The sequence below is a fragment of the Penicillium soppii genome (assembly GCF_028829465.1).
Source record: "Penicillium soppii strain IBT 18220 chromosome Unknown utg000001l, whole genome shotgun sequence".
NCBI lineage: Eukaryota > Fungi > Ascomycota > Eurotiomycetes > Eurotiales > Aspergillaceae > Penicillium > Penicillium soppii.
Genome location: NW_026643231.1, coordinates 3,146,974 through 3,171,736, shown reverse-complemented (window position 1 = coordinate 3,171,736; position 24,763 = coordinate 3,146,974). Strand labels below are relative to the sequence as shown.

The 24,763-nt window shown below is 48.7% G+C and overlaps 11 protein-coding genes across 11 annotated transcripts; 3 read left to right on the top strand and 8 right to left on the bottom strand.

The window, feature by feature from the left end:
* Window positions 1-1,931: 1,931 nt before the first annotated feature.
* On the bottom strand, window positions 1,932-4,051 carry N7529_001201 (tRNA modification protein MTO1; the record flags this gene model as incomplete). The annotated part of the gene is made up of 2 exons (XM_057236732.1): window positions 1,932-3,894; window positions 3,948-4,051. 2 exons carry the CDS (start codon window positions 4,049-4,051, stop codon window positions 1,932-1,934), a joined length of 2,067 nt encoding a protein of 688 aa, XP_057103535.1.
* A 285-nt stretch (window positions 4,052-4,336) lies between these two features.
* N7529_001200 (acireductone dioxygenase (Ni2+-requiring)) lies at window positions 4,337-5,011 on the top strand (the record flags this gene model as incomplete). Its single annotated transcript, XM_057236731.1, has 3 exons — window positions 4,337-4,366; window positions 4,445-4,816; window positions 4,880-5,011. The coding sequence occupies 3 exons, from the start codon at window positions 4,337-4,339 to the stop codon at window positions 5,009-5,011; spliced, it is 534 nt and encodes a 177-aa protein (XP_057103534.1).
* Window positions 5,012-5,198: 187 nt separating this feature from the next.
* On the bottom strand, window positions 5,199-6,806 carry mmm1 (ERMES complex subunit MMM1; the record flags this gene model as incomplete). Its single annotated transcript, XM_057236730.1, has 3 exons — window positions 5,199-6,645; window positions 6,709-6,739; window positions 6,791-6,806. 3 exons carry the CDS (start codon window positions 6,804-6,806, stop codon window positions 5,199-5,201), a joined length of 1,494 nt encoding a protein of 497 aa, XP_057103533.1.
* A 1,296-nt stretch (window positions 6,807-8,102) lies between these two features.
* N7529_001198 (ankyrin) lies at window positions 8,103-8,994 on the bottom strand (the record flags this gene model as incomplete). Its single annotated transcript, XM_057236729.1, has 2 exons — window positions 8,103-8,570; window positions 8,755-8,994. 2 exons carry the CDS (start codon window positions 8,992-8,994, stop codon window positions 8,103-8,105), a joined length of 708 nt encoding a protein of 235 aa, XP_057103532.1.
* An 875-nt stretch (window positions 8,995-9,869) lies between these two features.
* Window positions 9,870-13,520, bottom strand: N7529_001197 (ankyrin; the record flags this gene model as incomplete). The annotated part of the gene is made up of 1 exon (XM_057236728.1): window positions 9,870-13,520. The coding sequence occupies one exon, from the start codon at window positions 13,518-13,520 to the stop codon at window positions 9,870-9,872; it is 3,651 nt and encodes a 1,216-aa protein (XP_057103531.1).
* A 32-nt stretch (window positions 13,521-13,552) lies between these two features.
* On the bottom strand, window positions 13,553-14,616 carry N7529_001196 (ankyrin repeat domain-containing protein; the record flags this gene model as incomplete). Its single annotated transcript, XM_057236727.1, has 2 exons — window positions 13,553-14,547; window positions 14,598-14,616. The coding sequence occupies 2 exons, from the start codon at window positions 14,614-14,616 to the stop codon at window positions 13,553-13,555; spliced, it is 1,014 nt and encodes a 337-aa protein (XP_057103530.1).
* A 1,011-nt stretch (window positions 14,617-15,627) lies between these two features.
* Window positions 15,628-15,939, bottom strand: N7529_001195 (uncharacterized protein; the record flags this gene model as incomplete). Its single annotated transcript, XM_057236726.1, has 1 exon — window positions 15,628-15,939. The coding sequence occupies one exon, from the start codon at window positions 15,937-15,939 to the stop codon at window positions 15,628-15,630; it is 312 nt and encodes a 103-aa protein (XP_057103529.1).
* Window positions 15,940-17,009: 1,070 nt separating this feature from the next.
* N7529_001194 (DUF1183 domain protein) lies at window positions 17,010-17,921 on the top strand (the record flags this gene model as incomplete). The annotated part of the gene is made up of 1 exon (XM_057236725.1): window positions 17,010-17,921. One exon carries the CDS (start codon window positions 17,010-17,012, stop codon window positions 17,919-17,921), a length of 912 nt encoding a protein of 303 aa, XP_057103528.1.
* Window positions 17,922-18,136: 215 nt separating this feature from the next.
* On the bottom strand, window positions 18,137-20,019 carry N7529_001193 (transcription factor TFIIIB subunit BDP1; the record flags this gene model as incomplete). Its single annotated transcript, XM_057236724.1, has 2 exons — window positions 18,137-19,935; window positions 19,995-20,019. 2 exons carry the CDS (start codon window positions 20,017-20,019, stop codon window positions 18,137-18,139), a joined length of 1,824 nt encoding a protein of 607 aa, XP_057103527.1.
* Window positions 20,020-20,372: 353 nt separating this feature from the next.
* On the top strand, window positions 20,373-22,860 carry N7529_001192 (E3 ubiquitin-protein ligase BRE1; the record flags this gene model as incomplete). The annotated part of the gene is made up of 7 exons (XM_057236723.1): window positions 20,373-20,555; window positions 20,647-20,790; window positions 20,863-20,911; window positions 20,970-21,225; window positions 21,285-21,510; window positions 21,567-22,637; window positions 22,687-22,860. The coding sequence occupies 7 exons, from the start codon at window positions 20,373-20,375 to the stop codon at window positions 22,858-22,860; spliced, it is 2,103 nt and encodes a 700-aa protein (XP_057103526.1).
* A 636-nt stretch (window positions 22,861-23,496) lies between these two features.
* Window positions 23,497-24,490, bottom strand: N7529_001191 (urease accessory protein UreF; the record flags this gene model as incomplete). The annotated part of the gene is made up of 2 exons (XM_057236722.1): window positions 23,497-24,299; window positions 24,352-24,490. 2 exons carry the CDS (start codon window positions 24,488-24,490, stop codon window positions 23,497-23,499), a joined length of 942 nt encoding a protein of 313 aa, XP_057103525.1.
* Window positions 24,491-24,763: the final 273 nt, after the last annotated feature.

The following is a 24,763-nucleotide window of genomic DNA, read 5'->3' as shown; positions in this document are numbered from 1 at the left end:
GAAATCCACGTTGTAGTTAGTAAGTTGAACAATGTACAATATTGTACGGAGTACTCCGTAGGTAAAAGAATCACGTAGTGCTGCACGGCTATGGTAAAATCGGTGTTATCTCCGAATTAGCACAAAATAATGTAGATCATCTATCATTGAACTGATTTCCTTAATCTTGGATTGACCCAAAAAAAGGGATGCCGAAACGAACTACAATATATGCACTACCTTGCGGTGTACACCGGCTAGTCTTAACAAGTCGGGGCATGGTAACTGCGACATTGCGGCTTTGGTTGCCTCCTACCACCTCATGCAGCAATAGGATGGCCCATTGCTCGATATGTGGAGATCACGACAAGGATTATGCGCGTCTATAGAACTAGCCAATATTGATATGATACACGCCAACACACCATCTGCCATCGACATCGTGGCTCTCTCTATTGGCTTGAATGGTATAAGATTGAATTCTTTTTATTTCCGTCCATCCGAGCCCCTTGTATGAAAAATGTATTCTAGAAGTCGAATCCTGGCATCTGCAGTCCATGCCTGCCAAGTGCATTCTTCAGGCAAGCAGGACGAACCGACTTCCTGGCATCTGCGAACTAATTTCCTGATGATCATGTACCAGCCAGGTCATTGGCTGATCACGCGATGTCCTCTTGATTCATCCTGCATCGCAGAGATCCATCTTACAACGTACATATCTGGGTAGCTGGGACGATGCATGCACTGCCAACCTTGGTATCTGTCAGGCGCTGCACTATCCGTACTAGTAGATACCTAACTAGCAGATCTGTCACTATATAACTAGCTAAACCTATAATGTATGGTATATGCACGTCCAGTCGAGACCTACAAGCGCGCTAGAAAGCAAGGACTCAACCCTTACGCAGGCGCCTAAACAAGTTCCAGAAACCCCCTCAATACGTGCCAGCTGAATGATGTACAGTGTTTGCCAAAAGCGATACATCAAAGGATCTACCAGATCCATTGGCCATTTAGCCACGCCGATCCGTATGTGATTTGATATACATCACATACCCTCCCGAAGGGAACCCAATAGCAAGGCGGCGCACGAGAATTCCAACGTTTCTTGGAAAAAAGTGAGATCAGATCACCATCAACGGCTTATGCACGCCACGCTGGATTATTGTGGTTGACGGGCTCATGGTATGTATGTGGCCAGATTGGGATTCGTTCGGGGTTGTTCGTTCGAATCATTAGATCCCGACTCGGAGAACGAATGAATCACCAGATCTGATGGGGTGTGTGCGTAGAGCTAGCCATAACCATTGGATTGCATAGGCTAGACTGTCCTAATATTGAAACTCCCGCCAATGAGATGGTAAAAGGTAGGTTTTGGTGGGTTGTCGATCGCACATCCCTATCTCTGTGTTATCTCAACGTGGCAATTGGTATTATTCCCAGAAGCTAGAACATCCCTGTCTTGACAAGAGATCGGCGATGCCCCCCTTGCGTGGGTTCCAGGTTGGCGGTGTTGTCGGGCTTGGGGCTCGAGATACGTGGTTGGATGATGTCTTTTATTGCTTTTTCTCCTCGCGTGGTTTTGTTCTGGGGAAAGCGGGCTGTGTTCGTCGGCTTACTTGTCTTGTTGTGGACAAGTGGATGGATGTTTGATAAAGGGGTTTGGCTCTTATAGTGTTCGGGTGAGGTTCTCTCTCGGTCTGCGTGGTTGGCAGAAGCTTAAGTTGGAATGTGAAACTGGAAGTGTTTGCCTGATTTGAGGACGTAATTTGGTCGCCGGCATCAAGTGAACAGTGAAATTTATCATCGTGATCTGAAATGCACACATTTATGACACAAAGATGCACATCAGAGTAGTCTACATGTTTATATTGAATATTGTACAGTAAATGAATCCCACGCCGCTTCCGCTATGCCAATATATTACAAAGTCACATCAATCATGCCTCAAATCAAGGCGAAGAGTGGAGGAGCACATTGGCAACCTCTTCTTCACCGTTAGTCTTCCTGGGAAACCCACGGCCCTTCCGTATATACATCAACAGTGCTAGAGCACCAGTAGGAGTCACACCCTCAATGCGCTTCGCCATGCCAATACTGACAGGTCGCACGCGCTGAAGAGCTTGTTTTTCCTCATTGCTGATACCAGTGACCTTATTGTAATCCACATCCGCAGGCAAGAGCTCGTGCTCATCCCGCAGGAATCGCTCAGCCATCTTCTCCTGACGCTTTAGGTAAGGCGCATAGCGACCTTCGATAGCGACGCGGGTGCGGATATCAGGTGAAAATGAGTGGGGCGTGTATGCTGTGCCCGTAGCTGACTCAATAGTAGGAATAAGGCTGTTGATATCGACGCCATCCAGACAGAGGAGATCCAGCGCAGATCGGATGGAGGTATCGGAGCGCACCTTGAAGCCCTTGCGAGACCAAGCCGAGGACGAGAGCCTGGTATTTCCGAGAAGGGTCTGTAGCTGTTGAATTTGACCCTCGGTGTCGGAGAACGCGCGCCAGCGCTTGTCCGAGACGACGCCGGCATCGCGGGCCATACGTGTGAGGCGTAGGTCTGCGTTGTCGGAGCGCGTTGAGATCCGGTATTCGCTTCGTGTTGTGAACATACGGTAGGGCTCTGATACGCCCTTGGTGATGAGGTCGTCGATCATAATTCCGATAAAGCCATCAGACCGGGTCAGGGTTAGAGGTGCTCGGTCTTGAGACTCGAGACCGGCGTTCATGCCTGCGATGATACCTTGTCCGGCTGCTTCTTCGTAACCGGTTGTGCCATTAATTTGACCCGCAAGGTAAAGACCGTTGATCAATTTTGTTTCTAGTGTTGGTCGGAGGTTGCGAGGGTCAATGTAGTCATATTCCACACCATAGCCTGGCTGGAGCATGGTCACATTCTCGAGACCACGGATTACTCGTAGCATAGCGTATTGCGCATCTGCGGGGACGGTCATCGAGATGCCGTTCGGGTAGATGACATCGTTCGGCGCGAAACCTTCTGGCTCAAGCCAGATCTGGTGCTGGTTCTTGTCCTTGAATCGAATGATCTTGGACTCCAAAGAGGGGCAGTATCGCGGTCCACGTACAGTCTCCCGAATATGGATGGATTTATCGAGGTTAGCGCGGATAATGTCGTGAGCAGCGTCATTGGTGTGAGTCATCCAGCAGGTAAGTTGGCCTTCGTCGCCCACTTCAACGGTATCATTCAGGTAGGAGAATGGAAGAGGTGGCGAGTCACCCTTTTGCACTTCCAGAGCAGAGAAATCAATAGTTTTCCCATCCAATCGAGGGGGTGTACCGGTCTTCAAGCGTCCAAGTTGAAAGCCGGCTTCGCGGAGGGACTTGCTGAGCCCGTACGTGGGAGCTTCACCCATACGCCCTGAAGGGAAGACATCCATGCCAATGTGAATCTCACCACCCAGGAACGTGCCCGTCGTGATAACCACCCGACCTGTAGGAATGACCTCTCCAGACTCCAAACGCACGCCAGCAATTTTTCCTTGAGCACCAGGGGTGTTCTCAATTCCTTCCTTGGAAAGCACAATATCCGCCACTTTACCTTGAACAATGCTCAGGTTCTCCGTGCTGGTCAACTCCTCAGACATATACCGCTTGTACAGATCGCGATCAATTTGCGCACGCGGTCCCCAAACAGCAGGACCTTTAGAGCGGTTCAACATCCGAAACATGATTCCTGCCTTATCAATGATGCGACCAGCGACACCATCCATTGCATCGATCTCGCGAATCATTGTGCCCTTTCCAATACCACCGAGACTCGGATTGCACGAACAAACACCGATATTATCCAAGGAGGGTGTTACTAGTGCAGTTCGCGCGCCAGACCGAGCAGCAGCAGCACATGCCTCAGAGCCAGCATGTCCTCCACCAATAACAACAACATCGTAGGGTCTGTAGATACAGGAATCAGCACAAGCCTCAAAAAGATCAGGGGAAAAACATACCGCGTGTTATCGGCAACAGTCGCAAATCCACGAGCCCGACCCGTAAAAGGGCGAAGCGCGCAGCTCTGATGCATCAAAGCCACCGACCGTGCTCGAAAAGCCATGGCGAAACGCAATGCAAAGGTTCAAGCAAATCAGGTACAAATCTCGGAGATCGAATCAAATCGATAAGGAAAATTGTCTTTTATCCACGTGATTTATATCCGCTATCCCCGAAGGCGGTGTCGCCAACTCTGACATAATCTTGCGCCATCCGCCAATTGCGGGGCTGCTGATGCTCAGCGACGAGCTTTGGGTGTCTTATTGGATACTCAGTTCATTTTCTTCTGATTCACACTTGGTCTTACTCTCAACTTCCTCCGATCCCACTCTGATATACCACGCACAAAATGAAGGCTTACTGGTACGATAACCTCCCGGTATGTATGCACCAATTGAAAACCCCTCCAACGACTAGGTTTTGCCAACAACACATGCTGATTCCACTCCTGTCATAGGGCGACCAGCGCGAGCCCCATGACTCCGGCCGCGCCGTCTCGCAAGAGAAACTTGCTTCACTAGGCGTGTTCTACGAGCACTGCCCGACGATCGAGGCTGTGGATGCCATTGCAGTGCAGCGCGGGTACCGCAACCGCGACCAGGTGTGCGTCTCGCCGGCCACTATGGGAGATATCTACGAGGAGAAGGTGAAGTCATTCTTCACGGAGCATCTGCATGAAGACGAGGAGATCCGGTATATCCTCGACGGCGAGGGATATTTCGATGTCCGGGGACAGGAGGACGAGTGGATTCGTATCTCCCTCGTTAAGGATGATATGATTATTTTGCCTGCTGGAATCTATCACCGTTTCACTACGAATTCCCAGAACGTAAGTCGATTGAAATTTTGTGCGGGGAGGCTGTGTTGGAGACCCGTGCTAACTGTTTTATAGTACGTTAAGGCTATGCGTCTCTTCCAGGATGAGCCTAAGTGGACTCCGCTGAACCGTGGCGCGGATGTTGATACCAACCCGCACCGGAAGACCTACTTGGAGAACGTTGTTAACCCTACTGCGGCTGTTTAAGACGGCTCTGATATCTGAGATGCGTTACGACCGAAAACTTTGCACATACTTCCACTGATGAAACTGAACTTCTGGACTTTGTCTTATTATAATCTCTTTGTATATTGCATGTTACTGTACATTGGGTAGTAAAGCCCCAGTAAACCGGAGAGACCATATTCCTATTTATGTAAGAGTCTTGAATATGTCAAGTGATATCCGGGATCCCGGGTGTGCCAACTGGCGTCCCGGCGGGCATAGCGCCAGGCATGTGGAAGTGATCGCTCGTAGCACCGGTACTTTCCTGCCTGGACATACTCGAGCTCCGCAAACCACCCATATCGACATTGAAGCTGCTTGTACGCGATCCAGCACCAAGTCCTAATCGGCCATCCTGACCGCCGCGGAACCGCAGGCCCTCGGGTTCCCTGCCATGGCCGAGGTCGTCGAAACGGGGCGGCCCAGACGCTTCAGTAGAGCCTGCGCTACGTGGCGGAGCCGTAGACCCAGCGTCTGAATCCTCGCCTGTTCGCACGCCTGTCCGGCCCATGCGCGGCCACAGGTCTGGAAGCCCGACGACCTGGACACGGGGCTCGACGACACGCTCCTCAAACCAAGCATGGACTCGCGCTTCGACTAGCTGTGCAATCTTAGGTACGTCCTGTAATCTACTGCGGGATCCAATAAGCGAGCGGACTGAAAGGTCGAGGCGGTAGTCTGGGAGGAAGGAGAATGCGACATTGCTTTTAGGACTGCTTTTTGGTGGAAGTTGGTCGTGTGATGTTGAATGCTCTGCAGGTCCATTGGGTCTATTTCCCGTGTTGCGCGACGGTTCTGATGGTGGGGGTGCCGGTGAGCCTGCCGGCGTTTGTAGTGACTCTGGGGGTTCTGTCGATGCTGGGATCAAGGATATGCAGAGTGTCCCGGAAAACCTCACGACTGAGACTGATAGCGCTACTGGTAGAATCGCAGAGCGTGGCTTGGGGTAGTTTAGTACCATTGATGTCTCCACGGCGATGGAGAGGTTATCGTCGCTGAGGTCGACGTCCAGCAACGCCTGTAGTCGCCCGCCGTCAGACATAGGGTCATCAACAGCGATGATACGGCAATTGCTGAAGATCGGGAATTCTTCTCCAAGTGAGATATCCGTGACATTAATCTTGTCTATGAAAGACGGTTTCTTTTCTGGGTTGTTCATCGCTGCAGTCAGGGAGCTGAGGATGGAAGAGGTCGGTGAGTCCTTGAGGGAGTAGGCTGTTTGTCTGTATTGAGCAATTGTCTGTGCAATGAGCACATTGAACCAGTCCAGTGACTCGGGCTGGTGAGAAGAATGGTGCATGCGGTGTCGGCCATGTTTGCTGGTGGGGTTTGTAGGAATAGCGCTGTAATATGTTTTACGGAGAATAGAGCGTGTATTCGTAGAGGTGGCGGGCACAGGACGAAGGACGTTGGATGTGGAGGGCTTTTCTCGTAATGACTTTTGGCCGTCTTGAGGTGGGTTGTATACGGAGCTGTAGCGGCGGTGGGTTGTGCGATTGGACATGCCCCGAGATGGAGGTGGTGGCGCTTCGCCGAAGATGAAGAATTTGATAAAGGCGCCAATTAAAAGGACCACAGAAAGCTGACCGAGAAGGAATCCCTGTGTAAAGGACAGGCTGAATGGGTGTTAGCGCTATCATATATAGAGATCACTTCATCGGGAGATAGAGAGGGCATACGAGGACTGAGGCGCAAGTTGCGCGGGCTCATCTAAAAACTGATCAGGATGTATATTTCCAAGCTTCAAGTTAGGTTACTCACGATGTGAGAGCTCCATAGTCAGGGGCTGTCGACTATCTTTGTTTCACAATGCCATCCCCGGTTGGAGAGTGAAGTTCAAACTTTCGGGGATGTGTGGCTTTGGCCGAACTGCTTATCTCTTATCGTCGGATCTGCCATCGATAACCGCCTATATCTATCTGATTCGAGATCAGCGCACCAGCCACTTTTACATACAACAGATGGCATATGGGCATACGGGCATACATACGCAGTTAACAAAAAAGAGATATGTCCGACATTCCAATTAATCGAAGGAAACTACTGATTTGATGTTGAAGCATAACTGGGGTCCTTCCGTAGCTAGATTGACATGCGGTCCGCAAGCTTGTGGGTCTCATGTCTAAAGCTAATTAGATGGCATGGACTTCAAGGAACTTAGGCAGGGAACTCTAAGCATCTGCATAGGATTTGTTGCCACACTTGTGTAGGAACAAAAGCCCGTTTTTATATAAACTTGGAGCCTAAAATCACTCCCTAATTCCTATGCAGTATTAATCACTAGGGATACTTTCATAGATTGAAATGAACATATGCAGACATTCTGCGCGTTGAGCAAAATTTCATATAATATCAAGCATTCTGCATGGTTGGGCTTTAGATCAATACCCTTATAACATACCCTTTCCCCAAGATTCTATGAGAGCATCAAAAGAAGGCGGGCAAGTAAAAATTAACTACACGATTATGCAGATTGAGTGAGTTTTATATGAGATTCAGCTCAGGAAAGTTACAAGTGACCCCAAGCCAAAGCTCAACTGATCAAGAAAATAATAAGAGAAGCACACAGTTATACCATCTCAAAACTTCCTGCAAATGAAGAGCGTTCCTGACCCTTTTTATCCATGCCTTCCATCACATTCAATTCTTGGAGCCGAGGCTCTGCTTGGGAGCCAGGCTTTTGGCCGAACCGTCTCTTGGCTGGTTGATTGAATGCTGACCTACGTGAAATTTCGGCCGAGAGATTGATTGAAGAGCTGGCAGGCGTCCCGGCATCAGGGTCTCGTTTTGAACCAAAGAAGAATCTCTTCAGCTTGCTTGCGTTGAAAGCGATGAGTGCGAAAAGTCCAGAGACCGCAATGGAAGCACCAACTTCATCAAGAAAAGAAAGACAATCAGAGTTTGCAAGATATTCATAGAGCAAAAAAAAACACTCACATATTATTGGAAAGATTAAACGTCCTTGAAACTTGACGTCGCCACCTACATGCGGGAAACTGGATATATTCAACGCGAGCAAGCTGGTCAAGAAGGAGGCCGGAAGCTTCCACGACATTAGTTCAAATCCAGCAAATCAAATATTCACCAAACAAACGAGACTTACGAAGAGAATGGTCACCACTGTGAATACCATGATTGTGTCACCCTGCACTGCAGTATCATCACTCTGCTTGCGTGTGTACTTGGCCTCGACAATGTTAGCCTGTTTCTGTTTGAGATCAAGTAGCGCATTGATGGCCTGTTGTACGAAATCGGCCTCCTTGATCATCTCCTCAATCTCCCCTTTAATATCAGATGGAATTTCATGGGTAAAACCAGAATCTGGCTTATGTTCGTCCTTCCAGACCTGCTTCCATACATCTTCTTGGTCTTCAGCAAGATTTTTCAGCATGTTGAGTTCATCGGAAATGTCTTTGACCTCTCGGAGAAGTTCGGTCTCCTCGGAGATATTATCATAAGGATTCTTGGTGATCATCCTTCTTTCAAATTCATCTTCGAATCTTTCATCTTCGGAGTGGTTTGCAACATCTGTGTATTCACCCTGAGTGTTGTCATGCCGGTCAAAATCTCTCGACCTCCGAGCTCTTCTTGCCTTGCCTTCTGATGCTGGATTGCCTTTTTTGAGGGATCTAGCAAACTCATCAAACAGGCGTGCTTCATCTTCTCGCTTGGGTTTTATCAGCACACACACGGCGCTCGAATTAAAAGTATCGTACTCTACTTACCACGGTAAGAATTGCTTCGCGATAGACATCCAGAGGGGACTTTCGTTTTCCCAGCACATCTATTTCTTTCTTGTAAAACAGCCCAGTAGCCGTTCGGAGGATCAGGTCTTTCATAAACTCAACTGATACAGATGAGATATTCTTTTGAGCCCGGAAAGCAGAGACAACCAATTGAAGGAAGCTGGTCTCATCCTTATCAATGTCCTCTGTTGTGCTTGTGATGATGGTATCTAAAGCCATCAGATCAGCTGAACAAGGTGGTAACGAAATTCAAACAATTTAGATACATACTGTCGTCCAAAATCCAAAGCCACAGTTGATTTACAATGAGAATCTTGCGTAATTCGGGCTCACTATGGGAAGCAGCTTTCGTTGGATTCTCTCGAAGCTTAGATTTTTCCTGCTCGCTGCTGGCCCTCGGCAAGCTGATTGATCTGGCTTGGTCGTCAATTTTCTCACTTGTACTACTTTTCAACTCTGGGTTTGTGGCTCGCCAAAGCACTTGGTCTTGATCTCTTAAAGAAGTGTCCTCGAGGGATACGTAGTAGTACTGATCTAGAGTCATGGGCTCATGCACAATGAGTTGCTTTTGACCTGATTGAACATCCTGCCGAAGTTGAAAAAGGTCTTCAGCGGAAGACGCAATAGCCCCAGAAGTAGCACTCATAGCATTTGGAGCAATCTTATTACCTCTTAGCCAGGCCAACCGAGGCTCAGTATTATCGGTAGACTCCGCTGGACATTTCTTCCAGAACAAGTACGGCATCTATCGATGTCTTAGTTAGGCAAACGAAAAGGCGACGCAAAGAGGATGATTCGGCGATTTACATAGAGGGCACTTTTCAGACCCATGTTCGAGGGTTGGCTGTCGTTTAGTGTCGTAGATCGGCGGTCATACTGATTGGATTAGCACTCTGACATTGATACTGAGTAGATCGAGCATTCGCTCCCAACACGAAGATCATTTGGTGCCCACTTACAATGCACTGTGGCTTCATGTAGAACTTGCTTCCCCCGGCAGGCAACTCAACCCAGCTTTCTCGTACAAATTGAGCCCAAGGGTGGTGATGTTTCATCTTGATCTCTTTGTCCCGGGAGATTCGCACCATGAGGTCCTAAATTGAATTAGATGCGCACCTCCAAGGGTAGATGATAACATACTTCAACACAACGAAGCTAATAGGAAGCATCAGTAAAACTATAATGTCGAGTCCGAGCGTATGGATTTGGTTACTTGCATTGTTTGCATGAATGTGGATCCATCTCAAATCCAACGTTCTCCTTTCTTCAGCAACAGCCTTGTCTTTTTCAGCTGATCTGGTGGGCAAGGCGCCAGACTTCTCCATTGGAATCGCAGGGGTGTTATCGTTTCTGCGTTTGGGTTCCGAAGTAGGTTTTTCCTTTCGTTTTTTGGATGTGGCTTCAGGGAAGTCCCCTGGTGCGGAAAGCGCTTTTTTGAGCGATTTGAGATTGCGATATTGGCCAGCTTTCATGATATTGTGAGGCCCCGCAGTATATATGATTGTGGACATTGGACGGCGTTTAACTTGAAGAGAGGCTTGGTCTCCCTCGCGAAAGAAGTCCAGCACTGTACCTTCAGGCCAGTCCTCATGTTGATCTTGGTATTCATAATCTGGGAGTCTTTCTTCGCGTCTCCAAGCTTGCTGCCTCCGAAGAGGAGGGGGACTCTCGAGAATACCCTTGATTACATCCCCTATGACATCCTTGGTGACGATGCCATGTTCATCTTTCTCTTCAAACATGGAGACAATACTTTGCGCAGTGTCGATGTGTGTTCTGCTGAGATATGACCCATTGGAAAGAAGGCACCAAACAACAGTAGGCAATCGGTGGTGCACGGCTAAATGCAATACATTTAAGCCTCTCGAATGATAAGTGAGGGGAGTTGGAATCAACTTGAGAAACTTTGCCAGGTATTTTTCATCGCCAGGAGTTTCATATTGCGCCGCTAACTCCAGGACGAGATGTGCTTGGTCCCTCATTGGACTCACGAACAAGGTTTCATCAATGCTTTTATCCAAGGCATCCCATAGGAAGTCCTGAAGCTCTCGATGCCTCTCATTCATTCCCAATGCAGCCAGAGAGATTGATGTATGATCATCATCTTGCTTTCGGAGAATAGTATCTAGAACAGAATCTTCATCATGAAGCACCTGACGTAAAACAACGGTGACATCGACCTCACTTTCCGAAACGCCACCTCCAGGGGATGCACCAAGCCAAATGATGAGCTTTTTCACCAAATCAAGGCGGTTATACTTCACAGCTAGGTGGAATGGTGAGATTCCATTCAGGGTTGGAGCGAGCGTGCACACTCCGTTCAGGAGCAATTGCTCCATCATTTCGACATGTCCACCGAGAGCAGCGACATGGGCACATGAGAATCCCCCTCGCTCCCAGCCATTCATATCGTATGTGTCGAGTAGTTTGCTCAAGCATTCGCTCAACAGGTCTCCTCGCCCATTCAAGATAGCCCAGTAAATGGTCGCCTCGATCCGTTCATGTATTTCATCAGTCTCTCCTTTTTTAAGTCTTGCCAGAAGAAGGGTTTCAACTTCGTTTATCTCTTCTTCAAAAGAAACATAAGGCTCCACGTTGGCAGGATATTGAGGGAAAAGGACCTCGGTTTCTAGGAGCAAAAGTACAACAGAAAGGCGACCGTTCACAGAGCCGTCAATTAGGGCGGTGTCATCCCAATCATCCCTTGCTGTAATGAAGCTTTTTTCGGCATCGAGGGATCCATGCCTAGAATAGGAACCCAACAGAAGTTTGCAAATTTCCACAGACCCATCCTCACAAGCCATATGCAAGGCAGTTCTTCCATTGTTAGATTTGAGCGTGATATCTGCACCTTCTTTCAATAGATATGTAGCAACGTCAACATGTCCGTCCTCCGAAGCTTTGATTAGAGCTGTCTGACCATCGTCATCCTTAGAATTTAACAGATCCGATCGACTTCGGAAGATTTTCTCCACAGCCTGGAGATAGCCACCTTTCGCAGCCAGATGAAATGGGGTAACGCCTTCCTCGTCCACCGTGATTTCAGCTCCTTTATCAAATAAGAAGTCAAAGACATCCAGATGACCTCTGAACAAGGCAAACGAGAGGGCCGTTCGACCCCCATTTCCCTTCTCATTAATAAGATCAGGCTTCTTCTTTAAAATCTCTTCGGCTGCGTTGAGGTGTCCACCCCATGCAGCGGCATGAAGCGAGTTATTGTCCTCGTCGTCCAGGACTGCTATATCCGCTCCTTTCTCCAACAGGGAGTCAACGATATTCAACTGATCCTGGAACAATGCGAGTGATAGAGCCGTTCGACCCATGTGTCCCTTAGCTTCAATGAGATCAGGCTTCCTCTCCAGAATCTGTTCCACTGCCGTGGGATAGCCCCTACTTACGGCGAAATGCAACGGCAAGTCGGCGTGCTCATCCGCGATACTTATATCGGCTCCCTTCTCAAACAAATACTCAAAAATAAGCAAATTGCCAGAAGTAGTCAAGTCTTCAGAAACCACATGATCCGCCATCAAAGCGGATAAGATAGCTGTTCTGCCCTTGTATCCCTTGGCATTCAAAATGCTGGGATCCCGGTCCAACATTCGCTTAATGATTTGAAAATGACCTTTGGTGGCAGCAATATGAAATGGGGTATCATCTTCCTCATTTGTGGCTATTATGTCTGCTCCTTTGTCAAATAAAAATTCAAAAACTGCCGAATGGCGCAACTTGAGTGCGACTGAGATGGGTGTGTCGCCGGTGAAACCTCTGGACTCCAATAAGTCAGGTCTAGCCTGTAGAATGAGCTCAACAATATCAAGACTTCCACTTTCAGCCGCAAGGTGTATAGCTGTATCGGTCTCAGAGTTCCGGGCATCGATATTAGCCCCGATGGAAAGAAGGTAGTTGGCAACGGAAGTCCTTCCAAATTGGCCTGCGAGAAGGAGAGCTGTTGTTTGATTGCTGTCTTCTGTTTCTAATAGATTCTTATCGCGCTGGAAAAGAAGCATCATGATCTCTGAATGTCCCTTGACAGCGGAGAGGTGCCAGGCTGTTCTACCGTCGGAATCTTTGGCATAGATATCTGCTCCGCGGGAAATCAAATACTCCACAATGGCAGTATGGCCTTCATAGGTTGCGAGGGTCAAAGCTGTGTCATCTTCACTCGTTCGTAACTCCAGTATCTCTAAGTCGCGCTTTAACAGTCGTTGAAGGATTTTTAGATGACCTTCACTGGCAGCAAGATGAAATGATGTCCAATCCTTGGAATCTTTGGCATGAATATCTGCTCCGTGAGACAGCAAACAGTCCACAATGGCAATGTGCCCCCCAAAAGTCGCGAGTGTCAAAGCCGTATCATTTTCGATTGTGCGCATATCCAAGAGGCTTTTGTTGCGCTTCAAAATCTGTCGAGCAATGTAGAAATACCCTTTTCTAGCGGCGTAATGCAAGGCTGTCCAATCTTCGGGGGCTTTCGTGCTTGTATCCGCTCCACGATCAAGCAAATACTTCGCAACAGAAGCATGCCCGCAGTGAAGTGCGAGGAGCAAAGCCGTGTTATCCGAAACATCTCGTATATCTAGGAGGCCTTTTTCTTGCTTTAAAAGCCGTCGGACCATAGAGAGATGACCTCCGGCGGCGGCATAATGCAATGCAGTCCCTTCCTGGCTATCCTTCGCATTTATATCTGCCCCGTGAGAAAGGAAAAAATCAACGATAGGAATGTTACCATGTTTTGCCGCTTTCATCAAAGGTGTTTCCTTGCCGTTGGCATGAACGCTTAGTATCTCAGGCTTTGCTTTAAACAGCAACTTGACAACATCAAGATGCCCGAATCTAGCGCCAATGTGAAGCGCTGTATAGCCATCAGCTTGGGCGGTAGCTGGATCGGCCCCCCAGCAAGCAAAGTATTGATACAGGCAGTTTGTTGGTATTCGGCTGCAAAATGGAGGGCTGTGAGACCCTCTGCGTTCGCGGTGTGGATTTCAGCTCCATTGTCAAGCAGGAACTTCACTATAGCAGGATCCTCCTGCATGGAAGCAAGATGGAGAGCTGTGTAGCCTTTATCGTCTGCATAATTTGTATTGGCGCCTTTATCAATCAACAGTTTGAGAACATCGGCATGGCCGTTCCTCGCTGCGGCGCCGAGCGGCATTCTGCCACTATCATTTGGCTCTTCAAGAAGCTCAGATCCACCTTTATTGAAAAGCATCTCAACTATGTGCTTATGGCCATTCCGGATAGCAGTGAAAAAAGCAGTTGATTCTGTGTTTGTTGTTTTTGTCAATATATTCGCTCCTCGATCCAGAAGTAGCTGGACAATACTTCCGAGGCCTAGTCCTGCTGCAAGCGTCAAAGGTGTCACACCGTACTCGACATCAAATTCGAGGTTGAATCGATAGAAATACAATTGTTCGAGGGCGCCGTCATTATCAAGCAACGTAGCGACGGCATCTGCATCGTTGTTCTCAATTGCCGTATGTAGCTCATGAACCCAGTCATCCTGTGGTTGGTCCTCATCCGGTGTGGGCGTTGACTGTTCTGTATGGATTTCCTCGGAGATGTCTTGAGTTCTTTCTTGAGGTCTTTCTTGGGGGATGCTTTGGGGCCTGTCTTGGGGGCTTTCTTGGGGGTTGTCTTGAGGCTTGTCTTGACAGCTGTCTTGGTGGCCGTTTGGAATCACTTTTTGAAGTGGATCTTGTGGATCTGAAATTGGTCGGACCTCCACATCTTCAATGAGAAGAGTGTCTCCATCAGCTTCCTTGCTTCGAGGACCTACTTGGGTGAGAATTAAGGTACCAATATTATCAGGCAGGCTTTCGTACCTTCTGGGGTATTTTCCATTTTGACAAGAATTCCAAATGGCGTGTCAGTGCCATGAATTATATGCTCTGATCCATTCAAAGCAGTACAGTGATATAGGGCAGAAAGAGCGAGAAATGAATCACACTCTTCTTCAATCCACGTGGCTCTAAAGTGAGGAGAAAATTTACAGAAGAGACTAGCGTTCAGCTCAAGACTAGAGGGGCTTTAATGAGCCTTTAAGCTTATTGTTATTGGCAGCTCTGCATTACCGTAAGCACTAAATTTGGGGGCTGGATATGGTTTATTGTGCTGATGATTGGATAGAACAGGGCACGTACCACCGGGGACGGTCCGTACCCGGTCCACCTTAAAGACTTTGTCATTTGTCATCTGAGATTGAAGCGTTTTGTATAACAGGGAAATATTTCAAGATGATGAACTCTCTTTGAGGGACTTCTACAGAATAGTTCTCTAACTCATATATTTGTGGCCAGACTTATAATCGACCGTTATCAAGTACCTACATATGCAGCTATAAGAAAAACTACCTAGGTACATATATGTACATATGTAATTTTTTGAGCAAATCATATATGATGACAACTCGTCTAGTACTTAGACATTACATCCAGTCTTCGATTGGAGAATCTATATTAGCTTACCAGATCATCATAATCTCCCGCGTCAAGGTCTTCGAGGATCAGGTCCTCGACAGAAATGGGCCTGGGCTCCTCCAAATCTTCGTCATCAGCTGAATCATGTGTAGCCGAACGAACAGGATCTAAGTCCGGCTCATTCAGATGGCCATCATATAGAGATGCCGTGATTCTTCTCAACTCTATGGCAAATATTGAACTTTCACCGGATTTGGCTTGAAACCCAGCGAATAATTTGACATTTTCCTCGTGTGTTCGTGTCTCCCCTCCTGTGGAGGTATCTTCATCCTCACAGTCCGTGACTCATGTAACCAAACATGGATGCCATGTTTGGTAAGGATCAATCCATCCAGGAACAGTGTCTTTCAATTCGGTATTATGTTTTAGCGTTAACCTAGTTCTCATCCAGCTGGTGAATTCGCTTATATCCAATGAACTTTCCAGTTAAATGAATGATATCTTCTATGTTTCCTGCAATTGGGCATTCCGCAATCATTCCCGTTAAAAGGTCGAACTTGTCGGTAGCATCCCTTTCGGTGGTCTTCCTAATTTGGGGATTATAGTTCACAAAAGGATGGCCAGGCGCGTAATCTGCTGATTGGCGGAGAGGATTTGCGATGATAGCACCCAGCATAACATCTTCAAGCTTAGAAGCTTCTATCCACTTTTTGTATTGGGGAATCGCAAATTTTGAGTCGCGTTCCATGTTGATGCATCTTTCGCGTGACAAGACTGGATTGTTGGCCGTGTTCTATTTAAGTAGGAAAATCCAGGCGGAAGAAGTCGTTCGAAAACATGATCTATATAATATCGAATACCCGGCACTGCCATGGGGCTGAGCCCGCTCGAAGTGTTTCAAATGAAGAGTCGCATAGCCACTAATTCCCTAACAGCGCACAGGGTGTATCAGTCTGTCACACCAAATCATACTGTTTCACATTTATATCATCTTCATATAAAATATATAAACCGAAATAATGCTGTATCCTTCTCGGTGATGATTATCAAACGTGCTTTATGCGTGGTTGTGGGTGGACTCACAACATGAGAGCAATCTATCCGTGGATTATAAGGGGATCCAGCAACCCGGCAAATTATACCTTACTGAGAGTCTAACGCCCAATTACTTTGCCTTCCCATGATTTTATTGTATTTTAGAAGTTATGTTCGTTGTAAAGAGACACGGAAGGTGTCAGACAGGCATATAAGCACAATTGCCTAATTAGTGCAGCGGGCGCTTCGGGCCACCAAAAACCTGAGCTTGCATGCATTTGGTAGTGCCTATAGAAGCAAGGGCCTCCATGTAGTAGTCAAGCTACTATGTGCCTTTCATATACTTCATGTTTCCAGCCCATTTTCTCACACTATGCATGTTCCAAGTGTTCATAGCGAGCAATACGCGCTAAGAACTGCTTGTAGATTATGAACAGCTGAAAATAACAGAGAGCGCGATCAAGAATACGATGTAAAAATGCCAGCTTGACTTGGCTTAATCAGGCCATTCAAACCCATACTATGATATGATTTGTGTAAATGAATGTCGTTTAGGGCTTCGTTGACCTTGTATAGATCAAGCAAACAAAGCAAACACAGCGGGGGCCATCTATCTAGTTCTAAGGACACGAAACATCCTCGCCACTTCCTTGACTCATAGCATTGAAGCCTGATTTAGAAGCCTGGCGACCTTGCATCCACTAACTGACTTAACCTCAGCATAATACTACCTTTGTTGCAGCTCCAGCACAAAACAAACCTCAACTACAAGCTGAAACAACCATGCGCCTCCCATCAATAGCATTAGCATCACTCCTTCTCACAACAGGAACATGCATAAAACCACCCGGCAAAGACGCAATCCTCCTCTCAAACGTACAATCTCTCACCCTGCGCGCCCACCGCATGACCAGCTCGCGGCGCGTCTCTCCCATCCCACAACTCAGCTGCGCCGGCCCCTCGCAGAAAATATGCAACCTCTACCAGCCCGAAGTAATGCGGTGTACAAACCAAGGCTATGACTACGATTCAGAAGACGTCCAGTGGACATGTACCGCCGATCTACCACCTGAGTTCAAGCTCGGCGCAACGGACGTCATCTGCGAAGGGTACCGCGATGCGGACGACAAATATGTGCTGAAGGGGAGTTGCGGGGTCGAGTATCGGATGCTTCTTACTGAGAAGGGTGAGGAGAGGTTTGGCCGCAGTCATGGGGACGGGTTTGATTGGGGGAAGAAGGGCATGAGCGGGTATCAAAAGATATTGTCTTGGGCTGGGGACTTGATATTCTTCGGGTTCATTGCTGCCGTGGCTATTTTGATATTCTGGCCTTTGCTGGCGGACTGTTTGGGGCTGCGGAGGAATCGCAGAGCTCCGCGTACTGGGCGGGGATGGGGATGGGGTGGGGGAGGAGGGGGTGGTGGTGGTGGCTATCCAGGACCTCCGCCTCCTTATAGCCCCTTTGATACCCATAAATCCGATACTCGTAACCAGAGCTGGACGCCCGGCTTTTGGTCTGGGGCTCTAGGCGGTGCTGCTGCTGGTTATGGGATGGGGCGACGAGCTGGTACCGGGAGACCTGCGGCACAAACAAGCAGATCCGGTGGTTATGACCCAGGTGAAGGCAGCTCGCGCTCGCCGCAGTTTTCGTCTACAACTGCCAGCACTGGGTTTGGGTCAACCAGGCGCAGGTGATTCCAGAAACAATCATCACATGGGAAAAATATGGTTCAATTAGACCTGCATGGTATACTGATGTACAATTGAAAGAATCGAGCTAAAAGCTAATAGCAAGTGACCTGAAACCCAATGGCCTGAAACTCCTAGTGTCACATGTGTATCCCGTTATCCTAGCACAAACGCCGTATCCGTAACCCATTGCTTCATAAAATGCGTATTAAATCTTCGTATTAGGCCATGGGAAAGTCATCGATTGATCCCAGAACCTCTTCAGTACCGCCTCCTCCAGTATTCTTCACCTGCTTCTTGCGTGTCTTCTTCAAATTGGCCTTGTCGTTCTTCTCTTCCTTGGTTTCTCCACCAGTAGGGTTGCGCAGAATTTCTTCTTGAAGCTCCTTCTCCTTAACGTGTTGATCCTCGATGCGCTTCTTCTCCTCGTCAAGTTCTTCTTGGACGGTTTTGGGGTCATCGTAGACAGTATTCGTCATCTCCGAGTAGGCGGCAAGACTAATAGCCTCTCGGGGGCCGAGCAGTGTATCCTTGATGCGCTGTGGATCGCGGCGCTCTTCATTGTTGAACTTCAGTTTGATCTGTCGACGAGATCGGCCGGGGAACATCTTGCTGATGACCATGAAATCGGTGCCGAACATGCGTAAGCCGCGATAGAAGAGGTCCGTCAGATCCTCGTCCCATGTTTCGGTTTTTGACCGTTTACCGTACGAAGCTTGGTTGATCTTCCGGGTAAAAGAGCTCTCTACCACATCCTCCAGATCGCCGGCCTCCCGTGCAGCATCAGCGTGGCGATCAACCTGCAAGGATGTATTGTCCAACACAATCTCGCCATTGACAATGCGCATCTTCGGGCCAGATTGGGGCTTCCAGTCGACCGGTTGTTCAGTTTTCTCCCGCTCCGGCTCCTTGACGGGGGTTCCCGAACCGGCTGCGCCGCCTTGCTTCTTGCGTTCCTCTTCCGCCTGATCTAACTTGCGCAACTCGGCCTCTCGCTTTGATTTCTTTCCGGTCCGAAGGTCCTTGCACAGCTCTGACATCTTTATGACGTTTGGCAAGATCTCCACGCTCTCGGCCCCTTCAGGAGTCGGCTCACGCTTCTTGCGGGTGCGCTTCGGTTTCTCGGTTCCATCCGGCTCAGAAGTCTCGGCCTTGGAGTACTTTCGCTTTTTCGGCTTTGTGGTAGGATCAGGAGTCGAGACAGTAGAGTCACCCGGAATGGCCGCGGAATCTTCAATGGTGGGCACAACTGACTGAGAGCCGCGTCGGCTAGAGGAGGTAGAAGGCGCTGCAGATGTAGACTTCTTGCGATTTGGCTTCGCGGTGGGTGTGGGAACCGCTTTTCGAGCGCGCTTGGCTGGTGGGGGGGCATCGACCTGGGAATTTTGGGTGGCAGGTTGAGGGTGAGGTTGTTTTTGAGCCTCGGTCTTGTCCACTAACTCCCCTGCGGCACGCGCGGCCTCAACTCTAGCATATTCCAGGAGAGCTTGTTCTGGGGCTTGTTCCGCAGCAGGTTGAGTTTCATTGATTGGAGTGTTAATATTAGGGGGGGTAGATTGAGTAGATGGAAGTGTAGGCGGTGCGGTTGTGGTAGGTTCAGGCTGGGAGATAGCCTCGACTTTGCGCTTTTGCGGGGGAGGAACCGCAGTGGGCTTAGAGATGGCAGTTGGGTTCGGGATTGTAGTCGGTTTGGAGATCGCAGTTGGTTTGGCAATTGATGTGGGAACAGGAGTGGTTGCGGGGGTAACGATTTGAGAAGTGGTAGGAGCGGGGGTGGGAGTTTGTTCCATCACTGGTGGAGCAACCAAGGCTGGTGACTGTTCAATGACCGCAGGCTTTTCGGGCTCTGCAGCCACGGGAGTCGGCAACTCAGAAGCTCCATCTTGCTCTTTATTTTCTGGAATAGGTTCAGGCTGTGCAGTTTCGGCTGGCGACCGCTGAGTGACACTTGGTCGTCTTGGTGGTGCAGCGGGTGCGCGGCGGGCGGGCGCCTTTGGGGCAAACTTCTTGCCCGTTTTGTCTAGAATTGACCAAGTCAGAGCTATACATTTAGTGGGGTGCTGGAATCAAATCACTCACTGATCACACTAGAAAAGGACTTCATGGCTGCCCATATCTGTTGGTTGGTGAAGGTGGAGGTTGATGGAGATCGCAAAAAGTTCCAGACTGGGGAAGTCAACTTGGGTTATGATCACGTGAGGGGCGCTAAAGGACGCTAAACCTCGTTGAAAATCCTCCTGTCTTCAACTCCTCGATCTCTGCCATCCCACCCCTTCTCTCGTCCGTTAATTCACCCTACTTTTACTTCGACTTTTTGTCGATTTTGTTTACTGGCTACTTTACATTCTACCGGACTCTCCTTCGACAGGATTGGACACAAGTCGCAAGATCTGCGTCTGGCTGACTGACGGACGGTCCGGTGGTGATAAGAGCCATCCCATGCCAGTCTAGCCACTGATGCCGGCCGTCGAATCCCCCGTCACGTCTTCAGATCCCGGTCTTGTCAAGATGGAAGACCGGAAGAGGCCCGCTGCGGACAACAATGACTCCGCCCCGCCATTAAAGAAACAGGCTACCACTGTCAACGGTGGTAGCAAGCCTCATCCGGATGCTGACATGCCATGGAAGGATGATTTGGAAGTGAGTTTATTTCTTGGAAGCTTTTTGCGACCTGAGAGTCGTATCTCATGTTGTCGCGTGGCCATATACTGATCGGGGATTTTTGCGATAGCGGTTCCAAAAGGAGGCCATCATGCGCCAGATGCAAGAGTACAAGCGGGAGAAATCATCATTGGAGTCACGTTTAAATCAAATGTCAAAAGCTGCCACTTTCCATAATGATCATCTCCGCGTTATCGATTCGTGGTTCAAGCAGGTGGGTTCCCCATTCTCTTTGTCCCTTGTCAAATTGGCAGGTATCTGAATCGGTCAGCTAATACCATTGTAGCTAATTGACGAAATTAAATTACTGCTTGGGTCGGAAACGGAAATTCAAGGTCAGCAACCTATGACCCCACCCTGAGCGCCATGATTGAATATTGACAATATCAACAGAAACCTCATTCAAAAGCTCGTTGCAATTCGAAGATGCTGAAGAGTTTCAATCACATCTGGCATCTCGATCGGAGGATATCCGCGCAATAATTTCCCAGGTCCAGTCCAAGGCCAACAATGCGCCTGCCGAGGTCTCGGAGGTACAAAGCCGTCTTGCAAAGAAACTGGCTGAAGAAAAGGTTACGATTGCTGAACTCGAAAAAACGCTAGCCGAAAAGCAACAGTTGGAGGAAAGCCTCGAAGCCGCGTCCTTGCGGTATCTGGTGGCCGAAAAGAAAGTGGACCGCGCAAAAAGTATTACTGTTGCGAAGTTAGAGAAACAACAATCTATGGGACTGCAAAGACCTGGGGAAACGGCGCAATCCAAGCGCGAAGAATCCTCCCCGCGAATGGTGGAACCCCAGTCGGAGAGCGCAACCCCGAGTTGGAAGAGGCCAATAATAAGCTCTCGGCAATTTCGGCAAAGCAAAAGGAACAAGTCCAGAAGCTGGAGGCCGAAAACGCCAGCTTGCTCAGCCAAATCACTGAAATTAAAGTCAAGGTACCGCCCACCCCCGCTCCTCCACCGTCGGTTTGTCGCTTACAATTGGATTCCAGTCTTCAAAATTCACCGATGACGATTACGCACATACGGATTTGTTCAAACACCTTCGGTCACAATATGACGATGTAGTCAAGCGCATCAATCACCTAGAAGCGATAAATGTTCAACTACGTGAAGAGGCAGAGAAATACCGATCTGAGAGGACCGCATACAAAATGCAGGTGGAGAACGAAACTTCAAGTACGATTGCGGAAAAGGAGGCTCAGTTGATGAGAGCGGAAACGGACCTTGCAAGAATACGGAATGCTCGCGACGAGCTGCTGGCCGATCAGCAAATGCGAAAGGCCGCCCAGGACCAAGAAAAAATTTCTGTTTTGAAACTTCAAGAGTTGGCGGATGCTAGGGAAGCCCGAATCACAGCATTAGAGTCCGAGAGCCAACGGTTACGCCTCCAGATCGAGGGCTCGAAATCCGACGAAAATATCAACGATATGCCGCTAGAGGTGCTTCGCGCCAAGTACACCAGCCTCGAACGCCAATATGCTATGCTTAACACCGAACTGACATCTATGCAATCGGCCTACAAGAAGTTTTCCGCTCTTGCATCACAGAAGGTTACTGATTTCGCAGCGATGGAGGAGAAGGTTGCAAGGTTAACGGCTGAGAAGTCCAAAGCGGACCAGAAATTCTTTGCCGCGATGAAGAGTAAGGAAGCTCGGGATGTTGAAGTTCGCACGCTCAGAATGCAAAGCTCGAAGACATCCGATATTGTATCCCAATTGAAGGAATCCGAGGCAAGCACTCGTTCACTGGTATCTAACATGGACAAGCACGCCAGTGAGATGAAAGAGGCTTTGAACGCCGCCATGGCTAAACAGCGTGCCATTCAACAGCAGTTGACCGAGAGCAATATTCTCACCGAGGGCTTGAAGCACCAGGTGGCGGAACTCAAAACCCTATCTGTGTCTAAGGATTCCACTCTGGGAACCACCAACTCTTCATTGCGGCAAGCCGAGACAGAGGTGGCTGCCCTGAAACAATCTCTTTCGGATACCAAGAAAAGCCTGGACAGCTGGAAGACCAAAAGTCTTGGCAATTCGTCTTCAGAATATGAAATGTTGCGGGTGAGTGCTATTTACCCCACCATGCAAAGACATTAGCTAACCCCAACAGTCACTCGCACTGTGCACAGTCTGCCGTCGCAATTTCAAGAACACCGCAATCAAAACATGCGGCCATGTCTTCTGCAAAGATTGTGTCGAGGAGCGTCTCACCTCTCGCTCCCGCAAGTGCCCCAACTGCGGTAAATCCTTCGGAAGTAACGACCACATGCACATTACCCTTTGATCGACCCTCCGCCCTGTACAATATCTTCCTTTCGATGCAATCCTCTTTACGGTTATGTTTTTTAGTATCACATTCGGACAGGCTCATGGTTCGGTGTTTGTTGCGTGGTTTAGCAGGTCTGGTTTGGGCCGGCGTTTGACGAGTTATGTACGGTCAGCCCTTCCCAGGGCTCTTGTTTCTGTTCTTTTTTCCATTTCTGTTCCCTTCTACAAGCCAACGGCGGATATCTCACGGCGCAGGGGCTCCATTTGTCCCAGAGGTACGGCGCACTGATTTTTGATTCTCTGGCGACTATCTAGATTTCTGTAGGACTACCGTGTACGGCAAAAAGCAACGAATGCAATGTGAGGAGATACTTTCATGTCATGAAATTTGTGTAGGATATATTTTCTCTACCTCCTCATGACTAACAACCTAGATAGTTGGCGAATTTCATGGTCTTTTTGATCATCCTGTTGCTCAAACCTTGGATAGTACACCCAATTGTATCCCACTAGGTAAATAGCAAGTGATATATATTACCGACCACTCAAAGGTTTCGGGCGCAAAAATAGTGTTGTCTTCCAAGGTTGTATTCATATCATGATACCAGCTCATGAACTCATCATAATATCTAATTGTCCTTTATAAAAACTCTCAAGAGTTGAAAATCCTACTATACAACAACTCATGTCTCCCCACCCAAAGATCCAGAGCAGGCACCACCTGTCCCGCCTGCTCAACAGGCGTATTCCACTCCCTCCCGATACGCTTCATAATAGTATCCTGCAAACTCTGACTAGCAAGGACATTCTGCGCCTGGTACGGACCCATAACGCTAGCACGCACGGCAGCACTCAAAACCGCCTTCGCATGGTTCACAACGAAGACATAAGCGGTCTGCTGCAAATCGAGGCCCATGGCGCGGCAGACAGTGCCCCAGAGCGGGGCAAAGTGGCCCTTAGGGCCGAGATCGTCATCGTCCACGCACGCCTTCAGGGCATCGGATAGGTCATCGATGGCTGCGACGGCGGCGGGGTCGGCGGGGGTCGCGGTCTCGGGTCCGGCGAAGGAGGACCGGAAGGCTCGTTCCCAGACACCGATTAGGGCGCGCCCTTGCGCAATGCTTGCTCGCTGGGCGACGATGCAGGGCGTTGAAGCGTCCAGGTCGTTGTCTAGGGTTTCGAGGGTCTCGGGTTCCCGGTATCCGGCTAGCACGTAGGGGAGAGATGTGCTTGCGATTGAGGCAATGGAGAGTTTGAGGAAACGGTGGAAGGAATTGGCTGGTGAGGTGCGGGATGGCTTGTTGTGTGCTAGGTAGGATTCTAAGCCGCTGGAGTAGGCGAATGAACCTAGTGGGAGGGCGGAATCGGAGAGGAGGAGGAGAGCGTGAAGTGATGTGCGAGTTGTGTTGACATTCTTATTTTGATTATGTTGATTATTGTGCTTATTATTTGATTCTAGGAATATTAGCTTATGTTTTTGGAATTTGCTGGGCTTTTTGAAGCTCACCTTTAATAATTGTATATGAGTTAGGAAGAGATGATGGTGGACTGGGGTATTCAGATGCCGCTAGTTGAGCACGAGCATCTTGTAGACGTGACTCGAGTTGTGTGACCTCGGCCTCGAGGTTTTGAGTGTCAAGGAACATGATGTGTTTGTCAAGAGTAGAATGATGTATAGTATAAGGTATGTAGTATAGAGTACAGGGTAAATTGAAGTGAAGTCGATAGATGCAGGTCCAACTGCCGTTAAGTACCAAATGCCGTCTTTTGCCGATCGGAAAATAATAAGTGGACACTCGGCGGCCGCCGCACAACCCGACTACACCCTATCTTGCTCTTGATTCTGTTGACTGTTCGCATTATTAACCCTCGATTCTCTTATTGAATCCACTTAATAACATTGTTTACTCATTGATTTC